At 36.7% G+C, this 20,345-nt stretch overlaps 1 protein-coding gene across 2 annotated transcripts in view; it reads left to right on the plus strand.

Annotated features, from left to right (window-relative positions):
* Positions 1 to 20,345, plus strand: part of RSPO3 (R-spondin 3) — an 87,145-nt gene that overhangs the window by 19,660 nt on the left and 47,140 nt on the right. For both annotated transcript variants that reach the window (XM_060616596.2, XM_060616598.2), the window contains exons 2-3: positions 13,416 to 13,607; positions 15,183 to 15,329. In XM_060616596.2, coding sequence (XP_060472579.1) covers positions 13,416 to 13,607; positions 15,183 to 15,329 — 339 coding nt within the window. The remainder of the gene's footprint in view (positions 1 to 13,415; positions 13,608 to 15,182; positions 15,330 to 20,345) is intronic.

Raw genomic sequence — 20,345 nt, forward strand, 5'->3', positions numbered from 1 at the left:
TGTCTTTGGATTTCACAATAATGGCATATAAATTGGGGGAAATCTTTTTCACAAATTAGATTATTCTTAATGGCTGACAAGGTGAATTGGTGGATCATTAAGGTTCTTTCCCTTTAAGTACTCATGTGTGAGCCCATCCAGGGGGAAAGAGATGCTGTGGGGAAAGACTGCTAAATAAGCTATTTTAAAGACTGACCAACAATGCTTTCAAATCTAAAAATAAAACTCTAAGCCCATGGCTCACCTAATAGCCTTTATAAACTAAAAGAAACTAAAAATAGAGACTCTTTGTAATAATATACAGTTGTCCCTCCTTATCTGCAGGGGACACATCAAGACTCCCCGGTGGATGCTTGAAACCAGGAATAGTACTAAACCCTATATATACTGGTTTTTTCCTACACATACAGACTTATGATAAAGTTTAATTTCTGAATTAGGCACAGCAAGAAATTAACAATAACAACTAATAATAGAACAATATTAGAACAATTAGAACATCATACTGTAATAAAAGTTATGTAAATGTGCGCTCTCTCTCTCTCTCTCTCTCTCTCTCTCTCTCTCAAAATGTCTTATTGTACTCTACTCCCCTTCTTCTTGTGATGCTGTGAGATGACCAAATGCCTACGTGATGAGATGAAGTGAGGCGAATGACATAAGCATCAGGCTACTACTGACCTTCTGACTCTGTGTCAGAAGAAGGATCATCTGCTCCCAAAACATGGTTTCCACAGACAACTGAAACAGTGGACAGCAAAACCATGGATAAGGGGGGGCTACTGTAATACTCTGTGAAATGGTTTTTTAAAAAAGACCTTTTCCATTTTGTTATTCACTGTCTATAATTAGTATTTTTGTTAGATATAGAGTAGTGAATTTGGATTCTGAAATTAGCTCCCTCTAAAAGTTGATTAGCGTGCCTTCTCATGATAGTGTACAATCCAACATGCCTGGTGGAGATAGGATGCAAAGTGAGCCAGGTTGTATCTCTTTTTTGTAAAAAAAGATTTTGGCTCTGTAGTCTCAATGTAGAGTGATTATTTCTAATGGACCACAGGAAAATGTGTCTTATCCAGTGAGGAAGGTGGAAAATCAGAGGAATTTTGGTGTCTTTGCTCCTACTCTGGGCAGTGTTCATGACTAACTTTCTAGGTCCTGTCTCCACAGTGACTACTCACCAGCACTGAATATCAGGGAATGATCTCAAACTCTGGAAAATGTGATCGGATATTGATGCCATAAGAAACTAAGGTTAACTCCAGCATTTTAGCTGTCTGGCTTTGGAAAACTCTTGGCTTTCATACCTAAATTCATGCATGCTCAGGTGTGATGGTTGAAATGCTGTATTAGAAGAATCTCCTCAACTTTGTTTTCTGAACTCCTAGAACACATGAATTTTTTTTCTTCTTTTTTAATATTTTCATTTATTTTTGAGACAGAGAGAGACAGAGCATGAGCAGGGGAGGGGCAGAGAGAGAAGGAGACATAGAATCCGAAGCAGGCTCCAGGCTCTGAGCTGTCAGCACAGAGCCTGACGCGGGACTCGAACTCACGGACTGTGAGATCATGACCTGAGCCGAAATCGGACGATCAACCGACTGAGCCACCCAGGCGCCCCAACACATGAATTTTTCTTCAGATTCCATAACTTTTCAAATCCATGACGGTTCTTTGTTTATCTTCACGTAAACTCCTTAGCCTCTTATTCATCTCCTCATGTTTGGTCTTAATTTTTTCTCCCTTTAGTTCTCTCCATAAATTTTACATTTTAGTGAAATCAAAAAACCTCTGAAGAGTGCCACTAAGGCTAGGGGATCCTTCCTTGTGAAGTCACCAAAATTTCCTAAGTCTCAGTTCTTGATTTGGGGGAGGGGATTATTTTTTATAAAATGAAGGGGTTTATTTGTTCTTTATGGTTTATTATGAGCCCATTTATATGCCTAGTCCTGGGCTATGAGTTTGGGATACAAAGCAACAATAAGACAAGTCCAATCCCCTAGGACCTCAATATAATCATTTGTACTTTTCTCCTTCAGTCACCTGACCTAGTTTGATATTTCTTTTTCCTTTTATCGCCATTAATTACATCATTTTGTTCCTGATCTCCCCAGTTAGAAACCCCCAAATCAATATTATTCTTTCGCGTACCCATTTATAGATTTTTTTTCATTTACCCATGTAAAATTGATTGTTAAATCCTGTCAACCTTGCCCATTCTTCTTTGGAAATAATTTTAAAATCCTGCCCTCTTTTTTCCATTTTCCCATTAATGCTATTCTAATTTAGCTAATAGCAGTGCCAGGTAAGAATATAATATCTTAATAACTCAACTTTTAGTGTCTCCTCCTCAGAAATTATTCTTTGTCATCAGAGTATTTGCTTAAAACAAAATTAAATCATGTCACTGATTTGTCTATAAATGGTTCCAAGTTATATATAAGATTAAATTGAAACCCCTAGCCAGTTTCCTCATGTTTCTCAAAATCCAGCCTGGATGTCAGGTTTCCCAAGTAGGTGGTTCCAGATGGTTAGTTGTCTCCTTTCTGCCAACGACTTGTACATAATATTTACCACCCTGGCTGTACTTTGTTTATGGTCTCTCACTGTACTTCAGACTCCTAGGTCTTATCCACCTTTCCATCCAAAACACCAAGCTTTGTTTGACAAACAATCTTAGGAAAAAGGAGAAAATGTGTTGGGTGTGTTCTATGGTACCAGAACTTCCTGAAAGACAGGCAGGTTAATGGGGAGAGGCTTTAAGATGTTCAATATGTAGAGATGCTGTAAAATAAATATATTGGCTGCCCCCAAATATCATAAGATTTGTTTTACTAGACGTAATTAAATGGACGGTTCTGGGGAAGCTGTTTGAACTAAATCCCTCTAAACTTTCAAAGGTTTCTGATTCTGTCAGCTAGAAGCTAATTAATTATGTGGACCACAGTGTTCTCATCTGAAAGTTAAGAGGGAAGGAAGAACTGTAAAATCCTCTTAAATTCCCCAGTTATATTCACCATTCTCCCAAATCTTCTTTATGTGTTCATACATAACACTCTTGCTCATAACATTCTCTTCCCCCCTTCCCATTTGTCTAAGGTCTTCTTTTCCTTCAAGTCTCATAACTATTCCGAACTGCAGGCTGGCACCTTCAGATACCTCAACCATCAGTAATTGCTCTTGCCTTGTAATTTCTGTTGCACTAAGTTTCTGGTATGTATATGTATGGGCCTTAAAATATGAAAAGACTGTTATACTAACTATATCTTAGGCTTCTTGAGTTAGAGACCATGTTTTGTCTTCAGTCCTAGAAGAGAAATCATTGAATAAGTACTTATTTGTGACAACAGCAGTGATGTGATACTAGAAGTGGGGTATCTGTATCACCGGTGTTGCATTCACCTGAGGTGCTGCATATAGATGCGACTACCCGGGCTCACCTTTTCATTCCTGAATCAGAATCTTTTGGAATGAAGTCTATGCATTCACATTATTAAAAAGTACCTCAGCTCAATTTTACACACGGTACAGTCTTAGAACTTAACTGGCATAGACCTTCAGGATCTCTACACCATTCTGATATCATTTCTGTGGTATACCTTACCTCTTTCCGCCTGTTTAAGCAGGCCCTTGTTTTCAGTGGGTTGCTAGAGTCCCAGAGAACTTGTCCAGAATGTTGTGTGAGACTACCATATCTGATACTCATTAAAAGCTGTGTCTGTGGTCCTTAAAAAGTAGCCCCTTCCTGTGACTGTTAACGAGTTCCAGGCTCCCTGAGTTTCCCCAAATCACCTGTGTTAGAAAGAAGCATCAGCATTCTGCCCTCTCTCCAGTTTTCTTACTTGAAGGGTTTTGAGAGAGTCAGTATTGAGTAAAGCTTCACAGCTGTCTTGAGTAAGAGTGGAACTAGTACAAGGTTATAGTTAGTACTTCTTGGGTAAAACGAAATGCTTTCTACATACTGACTTGTAATGAGTGCCCATAAGAGTGCTAGGTGCTTACATGGGATCTCACTTAATTCAAATAGAAATTCCCCTGTTACAGATGAGAAATCCTAGGTTCAAAAAGCTTACTCAACTTTTGTCTAAATAACCAGACTGTGAACTCCTTGACACAGATTATTGGTTTTATTCAACTTTGGATGCTCACTAACTAGAAGCATGTAGATGTTGGACAGTTTAATTGTCAAAATGAGTAGCTGGATGAAGAGATCAATTTTGGTTATTCAGCTAGTAAATGTCAGAACTGTGTATGAATCCAAAGCCAGTTCTCTACCTCCCAGTCCCTGTGCTGCTCTGGAAAGTGTGCAGGCCCATATCTGAATGAGGTAGTGATGCAGTGAACCATGCACAAAATGTATCATATGCACAAAGGTGGATATCTAGCACCTTCTGTTCTGCCAGCAATTTTGTGAATCTACGAGAAAAAACCGCTTATTTTTTCTGCTCAGGATTTTAGATGTGACCCATAAAGCTGGATTTGTTTAATGATATGCCCTCTATTTGCACATCTTCTTGTGCCTGTTAAAATACCACAAGTCTTTCGCCTGCTGTTTGCTTACACTAAGACTTCAGCCATCAGATATGCTGCTCTAGCATGCTATGTGGCAAGAAGATCCAAGTTTATTCAGAATATAACAAAGTAGAGTTTGTTTTTAGCACAAACTGAAGTTTGTTTCTTTCAAGAATGCAAACTTAGTAGTTATGGAATCACACCCATGCCGATTCATTACCATTAAACTATCACATTTTCTGTTTATGTTGATTTCTAATTAATTCTCTACGTTAAAAAAAAAAAAAAAGGAATGGAACTCTCAGCCAGACCAGAGTACATAATGATTCCCACTGTTGGATGAACACTGTTGGATCTGTCTCATGAAAAAATGCTGTTATTACCACCCACTAACTCATCAACAGGTCCTGGCTCTCTACAGAATCTGGGTCTCCCTTACCCCTATCCACTCCCTCTTGTCCTCTATTCACCTCCACTTGGGAACATGGCCACTTGGAAAAGGGGAAGCTTTCCCTTCCTTAGCAACAGCTGGAGATGCTGATTCAGTACCTTACATTTTACACCCGTAGCAGGGTGCATTAACCTTAAGATAGATTTTCTACTTGTGGTCAAGAAAAAAACACTATTTTTGGTTCTACAAATACTTTCTGTTGCAGTGTCAACAGCAGAATCAACTATAGTTATCTGGTAGGTCACAGGAAAACTAATATGGCTTTCACTACTTTTGAAGAATGAACTTGGGAATTAACCCACAGATTATTAATTTATTTAACAGAAAAAAGAACAGAATATAGAGATTCTAAAAGAAATATTATATTAGAAGTGAAAATTATAATGCTGTTGCTCTAAATTACCTAAACTTTGTCAATATGCATCACTAATGGCAAGAATTCAGAAAAATGCAGAAAAGAGTATATGCAAGATTACAAAATATTTTATTTTTTATTCTGTTTATTTGTTCTTATGATCTATTATGAATTCCATAATTTCCTGTGTATTTTTACCACCACCTCTATAATAAAAAAGAATGACTCCACTCCAATAAAAAAGAATGAAAATGTAAAACCCCAAAGCAAACTCAAATTATTGCTAGAGAAAGATAGGAGAAACAAAGGAGAAATGAAATGTTTCCAAGAGCAAAGAACATGTAAATTGATGTACATTCTCTTCAAAGATAAGAATCAGAGTGTAAATCTCTATCTTGTAGCTAGTTAGAACATTCTCCTCTAATATAAAAATTGGTAAGACAACATGTTTCCAAGGAACACAAGTTGCTGGTTCCATTTTATGATCCATAAAATTAACAAAAATTAAAGTAAATAACTATGTCAGGCAAAATGTGTTCTTTCCTTTCCTTCTGATATTCACTTAGCAACGCAGAGTCTAAATACACTTGGTATATAATCCCAGGTATTTACATTGGCCCACACGGTTCTTTAGGATCTGGCTCTACCCTCCTTCTTTAACCTCATCGCATACCACTGCTGCAACTTCATTGGTTCCCCTTGTGCTGTTCCTTATGCCTGGTTCTTTCTCATGGACTTAACATCTTTGCACGTGCTGGTGATCCACCTGGGATATCTTCCCTCCCTCAGGTTTTCATAGTTTACTTCTTCTCGTTCTCTAGGTCCCAGCTCAACAGTGACGTTTTAAATTTTCAACGGTTTTTATTTATTTTTGGGACAGAGAGAGACATAGCATGAACGGGGGAGGGGCAGAGAGAGAGGGAGACACAGAATCAGAAACAGGCTCCAGGCTCCGAGCCATCAGCCCAGAGCCCGACGCGGGGCTCGAACTCATGGACCGTGAGACCGTGACCTGGCTGAAGTCGGACGCTTAACCGACTGCGCCACCCAGGCGCCCCCCAACAGTGACGTTTTAAAACGTGCCTTTCCTGACCGCTATATGTAAAGTAGTTCCCCAGAGTTATTCCCTGTTTTGTTCACCTGTTTATTTCACTCACACCATCCATCACAATCTTTAAGCATCTAATTGTGTACTTGCTTACTAACTGATTAACATCATAAAATCAGGAACTAGATGTCTTCACTCCTACATTTCCTATATCACGTGTACTGTTAGGCACATAGTAAGTTGTAAGAAATCTGTGTTGAAAACCTTAATCACGGTCTTCACAATGTACAGATAATGCAGCCCCTTTCATCTGCCTTTAGTTTCTAGTCCTAATTCTGTAGACTGTGGATGGACAAAGCCCAGCCATTGGCCACCAAGTTGGCATCTAGCTACCAAATATTCATCATAGCTTAGATTTCAGGAATTCTATATCTGCCATCATTTGCTAGCCATTTTCTTAATATTTTGAGCTGGCTTCATTTTAGTGGAAAGTCTAGCTAATTGCTGTTTAATGTTAGGTCTGTGTTATTACTGTGGTTTTATTTTAAAGTATTTATAGAATATAAATATTAGACTCCCTTCAGGAAATTATTATTCAGTAAGAGAAAGAGAAAGATTTTCCAAGTTCTCAAAGAAATAGTTTCCATTAAAAACAGTATTTTTTCCCCACATAATAATGGTGGAGCCCTAACTGGGCTTTATTCAGCAGCTGGTGAATACATTCCTCTCTGAGACTTTAGGAATTTTGTGAACCCATTGGTGTGGGTACAAACTTTCAGAGTGTTCAAGGTTGATTCACTGGGACAAAAGATGTGACAGACTCTATTATCCTAACTACTTCAGGTCAATTAATGTCTGTGCTATTGACTTTAATTAAAAACTATATAGAGTGTGTGCACATCGTGCGTCTAATTACATATACAATATATACACATATGTACACACCATCTGATGGTACACAGTATTTCAGAAATATCAAAATCTATTATGTTTGTGTATATAAACATATGGCTTTCTCAACAAATTACTAGTCAGAAATAATATTGGAGGACTATGACAGACCTATATTGATCCAGTTATCATCACTTGAGAATGTAAAGGAGTATTGTGTACCAGTAAGTAATTATATCCATTCAAACAGCTTTTCATATTGTGCTGTCTATACCTAACAAATGATTATGGAGATTTAGCCTTTGTCTGTTCTGCCTTGGCTTCTTTAACTTATGAATAAATAAGAAACATTGACTCTCAATATTTTCTGGGGTTGATTCAATAGAATTTAAAGGAGACTGCCAAGTAATTCAAATTTTTAACACTAGATTTTTCTTAAAGTGAATAATTCCAAACATTCAGAGGACTCATGAAACATCTCTTTCAATGACCATAATGCTATATTAAACTTAAAAATGATTCCATAATAATCAAGACAGATATAATATGATAGATGTGATAGATATCTAGAAATGATATGATAGAAATGTGCTATCCTTACATAAGCAAAAAATAAGTCTACATTTTCTTTAGGTGAATAGATAACTGAAATAAATACACCTAGAAAAACTTTTAATATTTTATTTTGAATGATTTATTTCATAATTAAGCATCCTCAAAGTGTATATGATTTGAAATTTTATTCCTTTACCAGATGTTTATAGGCACATCCCACTTAAAATCAGTTATCATAAATACTTTCTATTAAGTGTTTACCTCTTTGACATCTTTATTATTTTTAAAAACACAAATAAATAGCTTATCTTTTATATTTACTGCCTTCGTCTCTTCAGTAATAAAAAACTCTTCACTGATAACCCATTTAATAAGCAGCTGCCCTGTGTAGAAGCTAGGAATTACCAATAAAATTATGAAGACATTATCAAGACTGACCAGATACCTACCTTCAAGAAGCTTCAAGTCAATGTGAACATCCTTGCAAAAGAAGAGGACATGGAAGAAAGGACAAAAGTGAAAATAGCTTTGCTTATAGAATTCCACTGGCCTCTTCTCCTTACCCTGTCTCTGAAGGCCACCATATAGAGAAAAGCAGGCAGTGAATGTTGTGAGAACAAGAATGTTTTAGGAAGAATTTGGGGTTTTTTTTAATTATTATTATTAAAAAATTAACTTTTATCATATTTGTTAATTTATTATTTTTTATTCTCTGAATTATAAAATCTCAATACATTACTTTCATGTACTTAGCACTTTAAACTTCAATCAAACCTTTTATAAACTTAAATTCTGTACTTCTGGAAATTCTCTAGCCACAAATAAATGACCATCAGAGGTAACTGGCAGCAGGCAACATTGAATTTCTTCCACACAGAAATTTATAATAGATGTGACTACATTTGCAGTTGGGGTTTAAAAGGGGATTAAAGTAAAGCAAATCCTTGAAGTTTGTACTTAAATTGTTACAGAAACATAACTTAAATTTCAGTGCTGCAACTGGTTTAGTATATCGTAAAAAATGAAAATAACTAGCCAAAGATTGTGTATTTACCAAATGCTCTACCATTTAAAACTCTATGTTCTGGATTTTTTATCAAAAAAGTTGATTTAACTCTCAGGACAATAGCCTTTATGAGCCATTACATCAGTTATGCATCGTAAGATTACCAAATAGAGAAATAGTAGGAAAGCTTAACAGCTAGGAAAATTGAAGTCACTTATTGAAGGGATATTAACAGGTCAGACACTGAACACTGAAAATTGGTTTAAATTACACACTAATATATACTATTTTCATTCTTAACCTTTGTATACAAGTTAAGAAAAGATGCTTCCCTCTTTCCCAATTTTAGGGAAAGATACATCAATTTTACCATGTATTTGACACATTTGTAAAAAAAAAAAAAAAAAAAAAAGTCCCAATTTAACTTCCTCATGATTTCTGACTGTTTTTCCACTCAGATTTACCCTTGTTACATAGCTAGAGTATACTTATATATGTAAACAGATTGTTACCAGACATCAAAGATCTAGGTTCTAACCTTTGATATCAACTGCTATTTGTCTTGTAGTTTCAGAATTTCTTTGAGTCCTAGTTTGGGGTTTCAAGATAAATAATTGTGATGGCTTCTATCCTTACTAATAAGGAGTTAATTTAGCTTTCTATGAGATGCATGCTTTGAAAGCAAAAATGGTGTAGAAATGAACTGAAAATATGTCTTTTTTTGTTACCAAATATCCCTTATTTTGGACTATGTTTCCTTCTTCTGGCATTCTTCAACTCCTCCCTCTTTCAGATGTCTTCTCTAATTAGGTAGTTACAGCCAGAGACTCACCCTTACATCTCTAGCAACCAGTACAATATTAAGTTCCATCTCTTAAGGATCACTTTCTGGATATTTCATAAAATCTTCAAAATCAATGATCCTAAGCCATGTTTACATTTTTATACTTTTTGTTATTCTGTGTACTTGCCCCCACACTCCAACTGCAGGCTTTTACTCCCCCAGAAGTCCCTCTTCTCTTCTATTCACTCACGGGCTGGAACTCAAAACACACCTTCTCAAATCCTCTTTCCTGTTCGGTCCACATTCTGTTAGTCACTGTATTTGACTGACTCCACCTCCTAAATATCCTTGGAATAGTCATACCTTCCTCACCACATTACCCTGCCTTTGCTATATTTTAAGCTATCACCAGTCTTTTACCTTGATCACTATATTAGTCTTCTAGTTTCTGTGTTTTCCATGCTGCCAGGGAGATCACCTTTCCAATACAAAAGTGATCAAGTCACCCACCAGGTTGAAATCCCTTATATCTACAGAATAATGTCCTTGGCACAAACCACAAAGGGTTCCATAATCTAGATCTACCCAGTGCTTGCAATCTTTTTGATACTCCTCATATCTCCATTAACCACTCTTTATGCATCAGATGCATTGAACTCATGCCAGTCTCCTTCCTGATGTGGATAATTGGGGTGTTCCCTCCTCTGGCCTCATGATGGTCACTTACATACTTATAACTTCAACTTATTTTCTAAGATTAAGTTTAAACCTTAGATATTTTATGAAACCTCCTCACCATTAATACCTCCATTGTTTGTATAAACTAATAGTACTAAAACATTTTTTAAAAAGAGGTGATTCGGAAATACAAAATGAAGTTTTTATCAGAATGGAAGAGGAAGAAGGATGAAAAGCAGAATTCTATTTTCTGTCTTAGAATCATAAGATTTTAAGGCTGAAAGAATTGTTACAGTCAATCCAGACCAAAGTTTTCTGTGGTTTTCATGTAAAAAGTAAAACCTCCCCTTAAGATGAAGTTTGGGGAATTTGTATCTAGTTGTGTAATACAGGCTGTAAAAATTGAGTGACCCTTACATAGTATTCAAGAAAACAATCACTACTCTACTCAACTGTAAAACAAAAATCTAGAATCCTAGAATCTGAGCTTCAGAGTCTTACTTATTCTCACTTCCCACAGCATAACACTGAACCCTTTCTGAAGAAATAAAGTTGGCTTCTTTACTTTTCAAAAATCTATTTTGCCAAAAAATTTTGTCTAAAAAGGCACAATATGAAAAAGAAGCAAGAAGAAGGAATGTAGTGCTACGCTATGAGTTGATTGTGCTAGATTTCATCAGTAAAAGTTTTAAAGAAAGAATGGAGCGAGGTACTTTGTCACATCTCAAAATTTTGATGGGAACTGTTACCAGGTCATTGGGCCTGTATGGAGCTCTTTCCTGGAGAAGTTTCCAAACATCCAAAACCCATTTTTAAAAAAAATTGGTGTTTATTTATTTTTGAGAGAGAGAGTGCGAGCATGAGTGGGGGAGGGTCAGAGAGAGAGAGAGAGAGACAGAGGATCTGAAGTGAGCTCCAAGATGACAGAGAGCCAGAATTGGGCTCGAACTCACAAACCACAAGATCATGACCTGAGCTGAAGTCGGACACCTAACCGACTGAGCCACCCAGCATCCCAAAAACCCATTTTTAAGTGAAATTTATTTTAAGGTACATCAGTTTTTGAGGCTTCACATATGTAAATCATGTTTATTCTCATAACTGATTTAAAGTTGTATCATAATTGACAAAAGTGTCAAGGTGCTTGAAATTATAATTTTGTTTCCTTTGGGCAGCTGCATTTCAGAGATAGAGATAGATTGTTGTGGGCCAGTTAAACCTAATTTCATTCAAACTCAGAGTCACTTAGTGCCCTGGGCTTGAGGTGACTTTCCTTCAAACTGAGGTCCACTTCTCCACAGACAGTTCTTATGAGAAGATTTCACAGGTTTTTAACTACACATCTTGCTTCTTAAAATGGACCAAACTAGAGTCTGAGCACAGGAGGCCCTCTTCATCCCTTTCCTTTTTAGGGTCTTTCCCTACAGAAAACACATTTTCTGTAAGTCTCCAATGATGAGTTACCGCAATGAAAAAGTACCCTGTTACTTGGAGAACAGTTTTCACTTACAAGTTCCCCAAGTCCTGTAATGCCTAAACCTCCTGTGCCACTTTATATATTCTTCCCACCCCACAGAGGAGCATGTACAGGAAAAGCAGACTTCCCTTGCCCCCCCACATTTCCTCATTTTATTTACAAAACGTCTTGGAATGAGAATGAGCTGCTTGTGGTTCCTGTGGCTGATTCAGGGATGCTTTCCTCTAGGCAGAGGACACTGTTCAACCAAATGACCTCTCTGTAGCTAATTCTTGCACCCCTGTGGTAAGGCTGATTGGGCTTGTAGGTACCCTTTCTAACTAAGCCTGGTGGGATTTGTTTTTGCAGTAAAGGACTTAGCAAGAACCAAACATCACTCTGAAGACAGACCTGATAATGGCAAGGCCCATCACACCCCAACACGCACACACACCACTACCAACAAGAGAAATCAGAAATACACTGGGGTGCCTTTGCACTCCTGTGCATCAACCTTTGTTTCTTATAAAGGTCAGAATTTTTGCCTTCTGGATTCCTAGAGGAACAATAAAGCTACTTATAGTGTATTTGAACACAGAATTCATTAGGAGAAGAAATCATCCCAAACACCAGCTCCATGAGAGATGTACTTTAGTCAGCAATTTTACACCAGCTCACACACAGATGTTGATGACCAGTTGATAGTAATAAGAAGATTTAAAGTTGTGAAGATCTCAAGTAAACATGACTCTTCCACATGTTTGTTTATGTTTGTTCAGATTTGCTAATGAATAGCCACCTCACCACACATGTTGATGATTCTTGGAAACCTTAGAATTCTTAGGGGTATGTGTAGCAGTAGTCTTTAGTGTCATGCCCTCACCAAATACATACTTGAGTAGAAGAAGTAGAATTATTATATATTATATATATAACATTATAAATATTATATTATAAACTATAAATATTATTATAAATAGCCACATGGTCTTGTAGAAATACTGGTAAGATAAGTATCACATTGTCATCATGGTATCAGTTTGAACTGATAAACATTAAACTTATGTGAGAGGAAATATTTTAAGAAAGCATGGGGGTGGGGGAGTCCCAAGAAGCTACATAGTTTCAGAATCAATTTGCAATGGATCAAAGAGTAATATTGTGTTCTCTAATAGACCATACATGAAAAAAGATATCCTAGAACAAAGTGTCCTTACTCAAGTTAAGCCTTTTCTATGTTGTCATCTTTGCTGGAAGAAATTAGATACGTGCTCATTGCATAAATGATGAGCAAAGCTAATATACATTGATTTTAGGGAATAAGCTCAAAATTACCCAATCTCCAATCTGCCAGGGTGCTAGTTCAATGAGAATATTTCACTACATATAAATACATATATGATCCATAAATAGTTTGAGGCAGTATATTCTTAGTTTCCAAATGCCAAAACTTAATCACTTAAAGTTTTTAATAACTTTTAAATTGAAAACAATGTATGTATATATTTAAGGGAAATACTAGATCACAGAAAAGAGAGGGGAAAAAATCCCAACTTATTCACCCATTACCACCAATTGAAAGCTAGTGAAACAAATGTATCTCTGCCTCGAGAATGTCATTGAACTTCTTTATTTATGATTTAACATTTGTTTTTGTCTTTGTACATTTGTCCCTTCAGTGCATCCTAACGTCAGTCAAGGCTGCCAAGGAGGCTGTGCGACGTGTTCAGATTACAATGGATGCTTGTCATGTAAGCCCAGACTATTTTTTGTTCTGGAAAGAATTGGCATGAAGCAGATTGGAGTGTGTCTCTCTTCATGTCCAAGTGGATATTATGGAACTCGATATCCAGATATAAATAAATGTACAAGTAAGTGCTACACAGAATTATGTTTTTATCTCACCCTTAGGGACTTTCCAGATTTGAAATGGCCTCTAGCATATTTGTGATATTTGGTGTTAAGTTAATAATAATATTTACCTGATAATAAGGCTAAAGCATACGTGGACTTAGCCCTCAGAGCAGGAAGATTTTCACCTCTTGTAAAAAGCACTCAAGTTTTGTAGGGTTTTTTTTCCCATCATAAAAGCAAACACTGAGAACATGGTTATTACTCACATAACCTACAGAAAACTACCATAAGCATTAATGCCATCTGAGTTCCCATTACTGTCACAACATCCCATTACCATCACAACATTTAATGATTTAAAGAATAAATTCAGCTATTTTTGCTTCAAGAAAAATTCCAGTATAACATAAATGTTGGAAATAAATGTTGAAAACGCTCTCATATCACCTCTCATCTGGACCCCGAAAGTCTACTCTTCACAGCGTAGACTGAGTAACCTTTCAAAATGTAGCTTTAGGAAATACCATTCCTCTGTCAGGCACCACATATAGCTGCCTACCTCTCAAACTCATTTCCTATGACTGCACCTCATCCACTGTGCACTGGCCTCACTGGCCTTCTTGCAAGATCTTCCCACCTCAAAGCCTTTGCAGTTACTGTACTACATTCACTATTCTGGCAGCGTGGAAAGCTCTTAGCCCACATCTTTGCTTGGCTGGTTCTTTTCTTTCATTCAATATTCTCACATATCACCTTCGCAGAGAGGTATTTCATGACCAGCTAACTCACAATAATCAAACTTTTCCTCTTTTCATTTTCCATATCTTTCCCCTACCTTTTGTTGTTGTCATTCTTTTTTCCAGACCACCTCTTACTCTGGAACCAGACTGCCTGGTTTCAAAAATCACTCTGATCTGGGCTGGTTTCAAAACTTTTTGAGTCTCAATTTCTATAATTCCCTGTAAAATGGGAATTATAATCAGGGCTACCTCACTGGGTTATTGTAAAGTTGAAGTGACTTAATATTGTAAAATACTTGCAGCAATATCTGACTTACTAATCACCATGTAAGGGTCAGCTATTGTCATTGTTTATTGTGTCTTCCCTCCTAAAATGTAAGCTTTGTGAACTCCTTATCTCTCTTTGGTGCACTGATGTCAATCACTATCTAGAATAGTGCTCGGCACATAGTAGTCAATCATATACTTCTTGAATGAATGAATGAATGAATGGACCTCTAAAATAGCACTAAAGCAATATCTAGTATATTTCATTAAAGTTCTGACGAAACACTTTTTACTGTTATTTTATATAAATGGATACTCGGTCTTATAAACATTCTTGGCAGTAGACATATTGCCAAAAATTTTTTCGTAGGACTCTCAGTACAGTAATTTTGAAATCAATGATTGATGTTCATCAACTAAATGACTGTGGAGGAATCCATACTTTAATTTAGAAAAATAATTTTGAATCCTAATTGTTTTGACACAAAAGTCACATGTGCCTGTGTTGTAAGCATAGAGACCTGGACCAGCAATAAATAAATGAAGATAATGAAAGCATATTTCTTTTCTTTTTTTCTCTTTCAGAATGCAAAGCTGACTGTGATACTTGTTTCAACAAAAATTTCTGCACAAAGTGTAAAAATGGATTTTACTTACACCTTGGAAAGTGCCTTGACAATTGCCCAGAAGGGTTGGAAGCCAACAACCATACCATGGAGTGCGTCAGTATTGGTGAGGAGGATTTCTAAGATTTACAGGGGAAGATAAACACCTCCGATGATAATGTCAGTCTCCATGGAAGTGCTGCTCAGAGTTCTCTTTCACAAGAACCTGAAGGGGTATCTCCAAGAGGCTTTCTTCATCCTTCCTTACAAAGATACCATCTTAACAGTGCTCCCACAGCCTTAGCCAGCATGTATCACAGTGCAGTTTACCACCCCGCGGGTGCTCCATTATTTCTTAGGGAGTGTTAATAACTGTTTTGGACAGTCTGATCATTAAAAATTTATTTCATATTATTATTTAATGAACTTTATTTAGAGTAATTTACCATATACACACTTTGTGCAAGTATATATCATATATGTTATACACACACATACATATATATAAAGATAAAGATAAAGAAATATATGAATATATGAATATATGAATATGTATATTTGGTCTTAAACTAAATTTTCACTTTAGAACATGAGTTTCACATAACACTTAGGTCTAATGTCAACCAGTGAGCAAAGTTGTTTGTTTTTTTTTTTAATGTTTATTCATTTTTTGAGAGAGAGAGAGAGAGAGCAGAGGAGGGGCAGAGAGAGAGGGAGACACAGAATCTAAAGCAGGCTCCAGGCTCTGAGCTGTCAGCACACAGCCCGAAGCTGGGCTCGAACCCATGGACCATGAGCTCATGACCTGAGCTGAAGTCAGACGCTGAACTGACTGAGCCACCCAGGCATCCCAGCAAAGTTGTTTTTTAAAGGCAGGAAACATTCTCTGGATATAGCCCTTTGGTACTCAGTAGATGAGCCAAACACCTACAGAAATAGAACTGATATAGTTAAAAATCTCATTTTTTTCTCTCACCCTGCTTTACTGAAATGTCCTGCTTGCACAGGTATTCAGAAACAAGGAGAGGATTTTGGACTTACTCAAACTGACAGAAGGACATAGTCATAGGGTCTGATTAAATGCAGGCTGAAGTTCTTGAAGGGGAGGTCCCTCAGACCAGTTGTTTGTCTAAATAACAGATCACTGTCAGGCTTTATTTCTCCCTTTTAAATGTTGTGCAGCTACTACAACGACGAGTTGGATGAACAGTTGGGGAGCAGATGCTCAACCAAATGGGAAAACAGCATACTAAATCTCAAAATCCCCTGGGCAAGAGCTACAAGAACCTTTGATGCTGCACTGATATTGGCATATGCACACAAATGTCCTTCTGATTCAGTACAAGATAGTCTCCAGGATTCCCCTGGGGTCCCCACAGATAGATCCCCCATTAGAATCGAAAGTGCTGGAGCAATAACTCGAAAGTGGTGACTTAACTATTTCAAGTCCAGAAATAATTGAAACAGAAAACACTCATTTTTCAACAAAGTTTCTAAGAGAATGAAACAAATAGATGATATTTTAATGATAATTTCAAAAGCATCTGGAAAACAACATTTCATGGCTCATTTTGGTTGAGTCTTCTTTTTTTTCCTTCTAGTCAATAAAGACACAGAAAAACTAGTTAGAAATAGGGTAAAACGTACATGAGAAAGCACTTCAAGTTCATCTCTGTTAAGTCCTGAGGGCTGATGACTAAAGGTAATAAGTTCCAAACTGTGGAAAAAATAGGAAACAATTCTGCGGAGTATTCAAGAACAGAAATTCAGGATGAGTTGCAGAAAGTTTGTGCCATTTCTCTACCCAGAAAAAGGGGCGCATGTTGTTTAAAGGGCGCATGTTTAGATTTTCTTAGTTGTTTAAAGTGTAGTATTCAGTCCTTGAAAGGCTATTTATCTTCAATGTTTTAATGCTTTTCTATCATAGAGAGCATTTGGCACTTGGCACTGTTAGATTAGCTAGTAAAGCTTACTGGTAATTCATACTACTATTTAGACGAAAAATATTCTTAAAACAATGAAATTTAAGAAATTTATATATTTTAGAATAGGGATTAGAAATCTAAAAGCCATTTAGCGAATCTGGCTCATTGAACAGTTAGGTATAAATCACCTAGGACACAGCGCAAATCCGCAACTTTTGTTGAGAGCCAGCTCTTGTTGCTTGCTGTAAGGGATGTCTCCCAGCATGTGCTCTCTAGCCAACAAGTAATAGGTGGGCTGTGACTGAGGCTTGCCCCACGATTTCATGAAAAATGATGACCTGTTTGATTATCACAAAAGAACATTAAAGCCTATTCCTTTAGCAAATATGAAACTAGGACCCGGAGAGCTGAAATAATGACTCCAAGGACACAGTGTGAGTTATTGTCAGTGCTATTATTAGTACCTTGACTCTAGCTCTCTGTTGTTCACCAAAGATTTTGAAGAATGTGTCCCTCCCTCTCTTTCCTGAAATCTACATTATGTGACTTGTTTCTTATCCAGATTATTACCAAGAGGAAAGGTCATAACAGAGAAAATACCACTCTGATATAGAGCTAGGGTGAAAGACTTCTGCCTCAAAATATCCACTCCTCATGGTTTTCTGTCATATTAGGCATAAATGTCCACTGAACCCAATTTTATAGGAGAATATATTTCTTCTGCTTTATGCTGTAGATATTTCCTTCCTTTCTGCACTGTCATTGTGCCATCCTCATCGCTCCTCTGGGAGAGTTGGCCTCATTCAAGTAGTCACAGAGGGAGATATCCAGCTTTAAACTGTGAGTAGCAAGGAATATGCCCTTGCTATGTTCTCAGTGTAGCCATGCAGTTAGTCAACAAGAATGAGAGCAAATGAGTAATGCTGTCTTAAGGCCCTTACTGGTAGAACATCCAGTTCAGCTTTTCTTCCAATTCAAGAATTCCTTTTATAGCTTTGTAGACTGATGATCTATCACAGCATGACCATTTCTGGGGACAGGAAGCCAATTACTTTTTTGAGACCCTTGTTTCATTAGTGAATAGTTAAAGATTTCCAGGGGCACCCAGGTGGCTCAGTTGGTTAAGCACCCTACTCATAATTTCACCTCCAGTCATGATCTCACAGTTCGTGGGTTTGAGCCCCTCATTGGGCTCTGTGCTGACAGTGTGGAACCTGCTTGGGATTTGCTTTCTCCCCCCACTCTCTGCCCCTCTGCCCCTTCCCACTTGCCCTGTCTCTCTCTCTCTCTCTCTCTCTCTCTCTCTCTCTCTCAAAATAAATAAATAAAGTTTAAAAAACTATGTTAAGATTTCCAGTGTTAAATTGTCCTTAATACAGAAAACAGAATAGAAAAAGGGTGTAATTTTGTTTTTTTCTTAATTACCTCTTAACCAAATAATGCCCCAATTCTATGTTGTTCAGACCTGAATATAACTTAAATCATCCTTTTTGTTGTCTTTACATGTTTTTCAAAGTTTCCAGTTTTCCAGAAATATTTTTTACACGGTAACATTATAGATTCATTTTATAGTATTTCTCTAGGAAAGTTCTCCTCTTCTCAAGGATTTTTAACTATCCCTTCTTATTAGAGCTTTTTACTATCTGAACTCATCAATTTTAAATATTTCCTCTTTTTCTTCCTCAATGGAATTCTCTAATATTGTCATTAGAATTTAATTTTTAGAACCATTTATATCATATGACTAAGGACTCATAATTGTAATTTTAAAAATCTTATTTTCTGAAGTCTAAATATCCATATTCCTAGACTACTTTTACAATTGTGAAGAAGCCCCAAAGTTCTTAGTCATTTTCACATCATGTTTTTTTTGTTTTTTCTTTTTGTTTTTGTTTTTTTTTTTTTTTTTTGCCCTCTTAAATGAATACTGGACAAAGTGACAGCTCACAAACTTTGATTTTCATTTTTCCATTTCCTTTCTCAGAGGTGTTTTTATTTGTTTTGTGTTAAAGATCCACTGTTTTTGTGTCATTAATATCAGGATGGGAGATACGTCCTAACTGGCAAAAGATTATGATATCAGTAAGTGACTTCATTGTTCTGGTCTTTAATTCAAATCATGTTATAACTGAACATGAAACTAGTATAGGAGTGGTTCAGTAAAGTTCATTTTTTTACGTTCATAGAAACTTAAATTAACTTATCTAGTCATTTTCCTTTAACTCTGTGTTACATTCAGATACCTGATGGTAACTACAAAACATGGAAAAAATGTATGGCAAATGGATTTAAATTTCTAAAACATTTAGGTTATATTTTTTGAGGCTGCATAAAAGATAGCATTCCACTCTAAAATAAGGATTTTTTTTCATCAGAAGGAAGCAAGAAAGGTTAATGGAAAGTTGTGGAAAGAGAATCTTGTATCATCGAAAGAATTATTGCTGCAAGCTATTTCAGTTATTGTAAATTAGGAAGTTGTATGAACACAAATAAAATGATAGCATCTTGCAGATATTTATTTTCATTAGAAGTTCAGAAATCTGCTATAAGACCTTGGAAAGCCATGATTGAAAAGAAGGTATTAATATACAGAAAAGGGGGAAAATCTACAAAAGAAGCTTTATAGAAATTACATCTGTTCAGCTTAGGAATCACTCCTTCAAGTTAATTCCACAAGCAGCTTATCAAATGAAGTTGATCCAGAATCCACTTACATACATGCTGCTATGCCTGAAGAACACCCATTAATGAATGATAATATTTACGGACACCTGGTGGGGGCTCAGTCGGTTAAGTGTATGACTTTGGCTCAGGTCATGATTCAAGTTCATAAGTTTGAGCCCCACATCGGGCCTTGTGTTGACAGCTCAGAGCCTAGAGCCCTTTTTGGATTCTTTATCTCCCTCCCTCTCTCTCTCTCTCTCTCTGCCCCTCCCCTGCTCTCTCTATCTCTCCTTCAAAAATAAACATTTTTTAAAAATTAAAAAAAATTAAATAATAATATTTAAGTACTCAACTGCAAATGAAGCAGAAAAGGAAGTGAATTGTAGACAACGACCCGGATGCATTTTTTGCTTAACCATTTTCTAGCACAGAAGTTCTCAAAGTGTGTTCTTGGTACCTGCAAATCAGCATCACATTTATTGTTAGAAATGCACATTCTCACGAGGGGTAGGGTCTAGTTCATTCAGCAAGCCCTCCAGGTGCTTCTGTTGCAC

This window comes from Panthera onca, chromosome B2 (genome assembly GCF_046562875.1).
Source record: "Panthera onca isolate mPanOnc1 chromosome B2, mPanOnc1 haplotype 2, whole genome shotgun sequence".
Taxonomy (NCBI): domain Eukaryota; kingdom Metazoa; phylum Chordata; class Mammalia; order Carnivora; family Felidae; genus Panthera; species Panthera onca.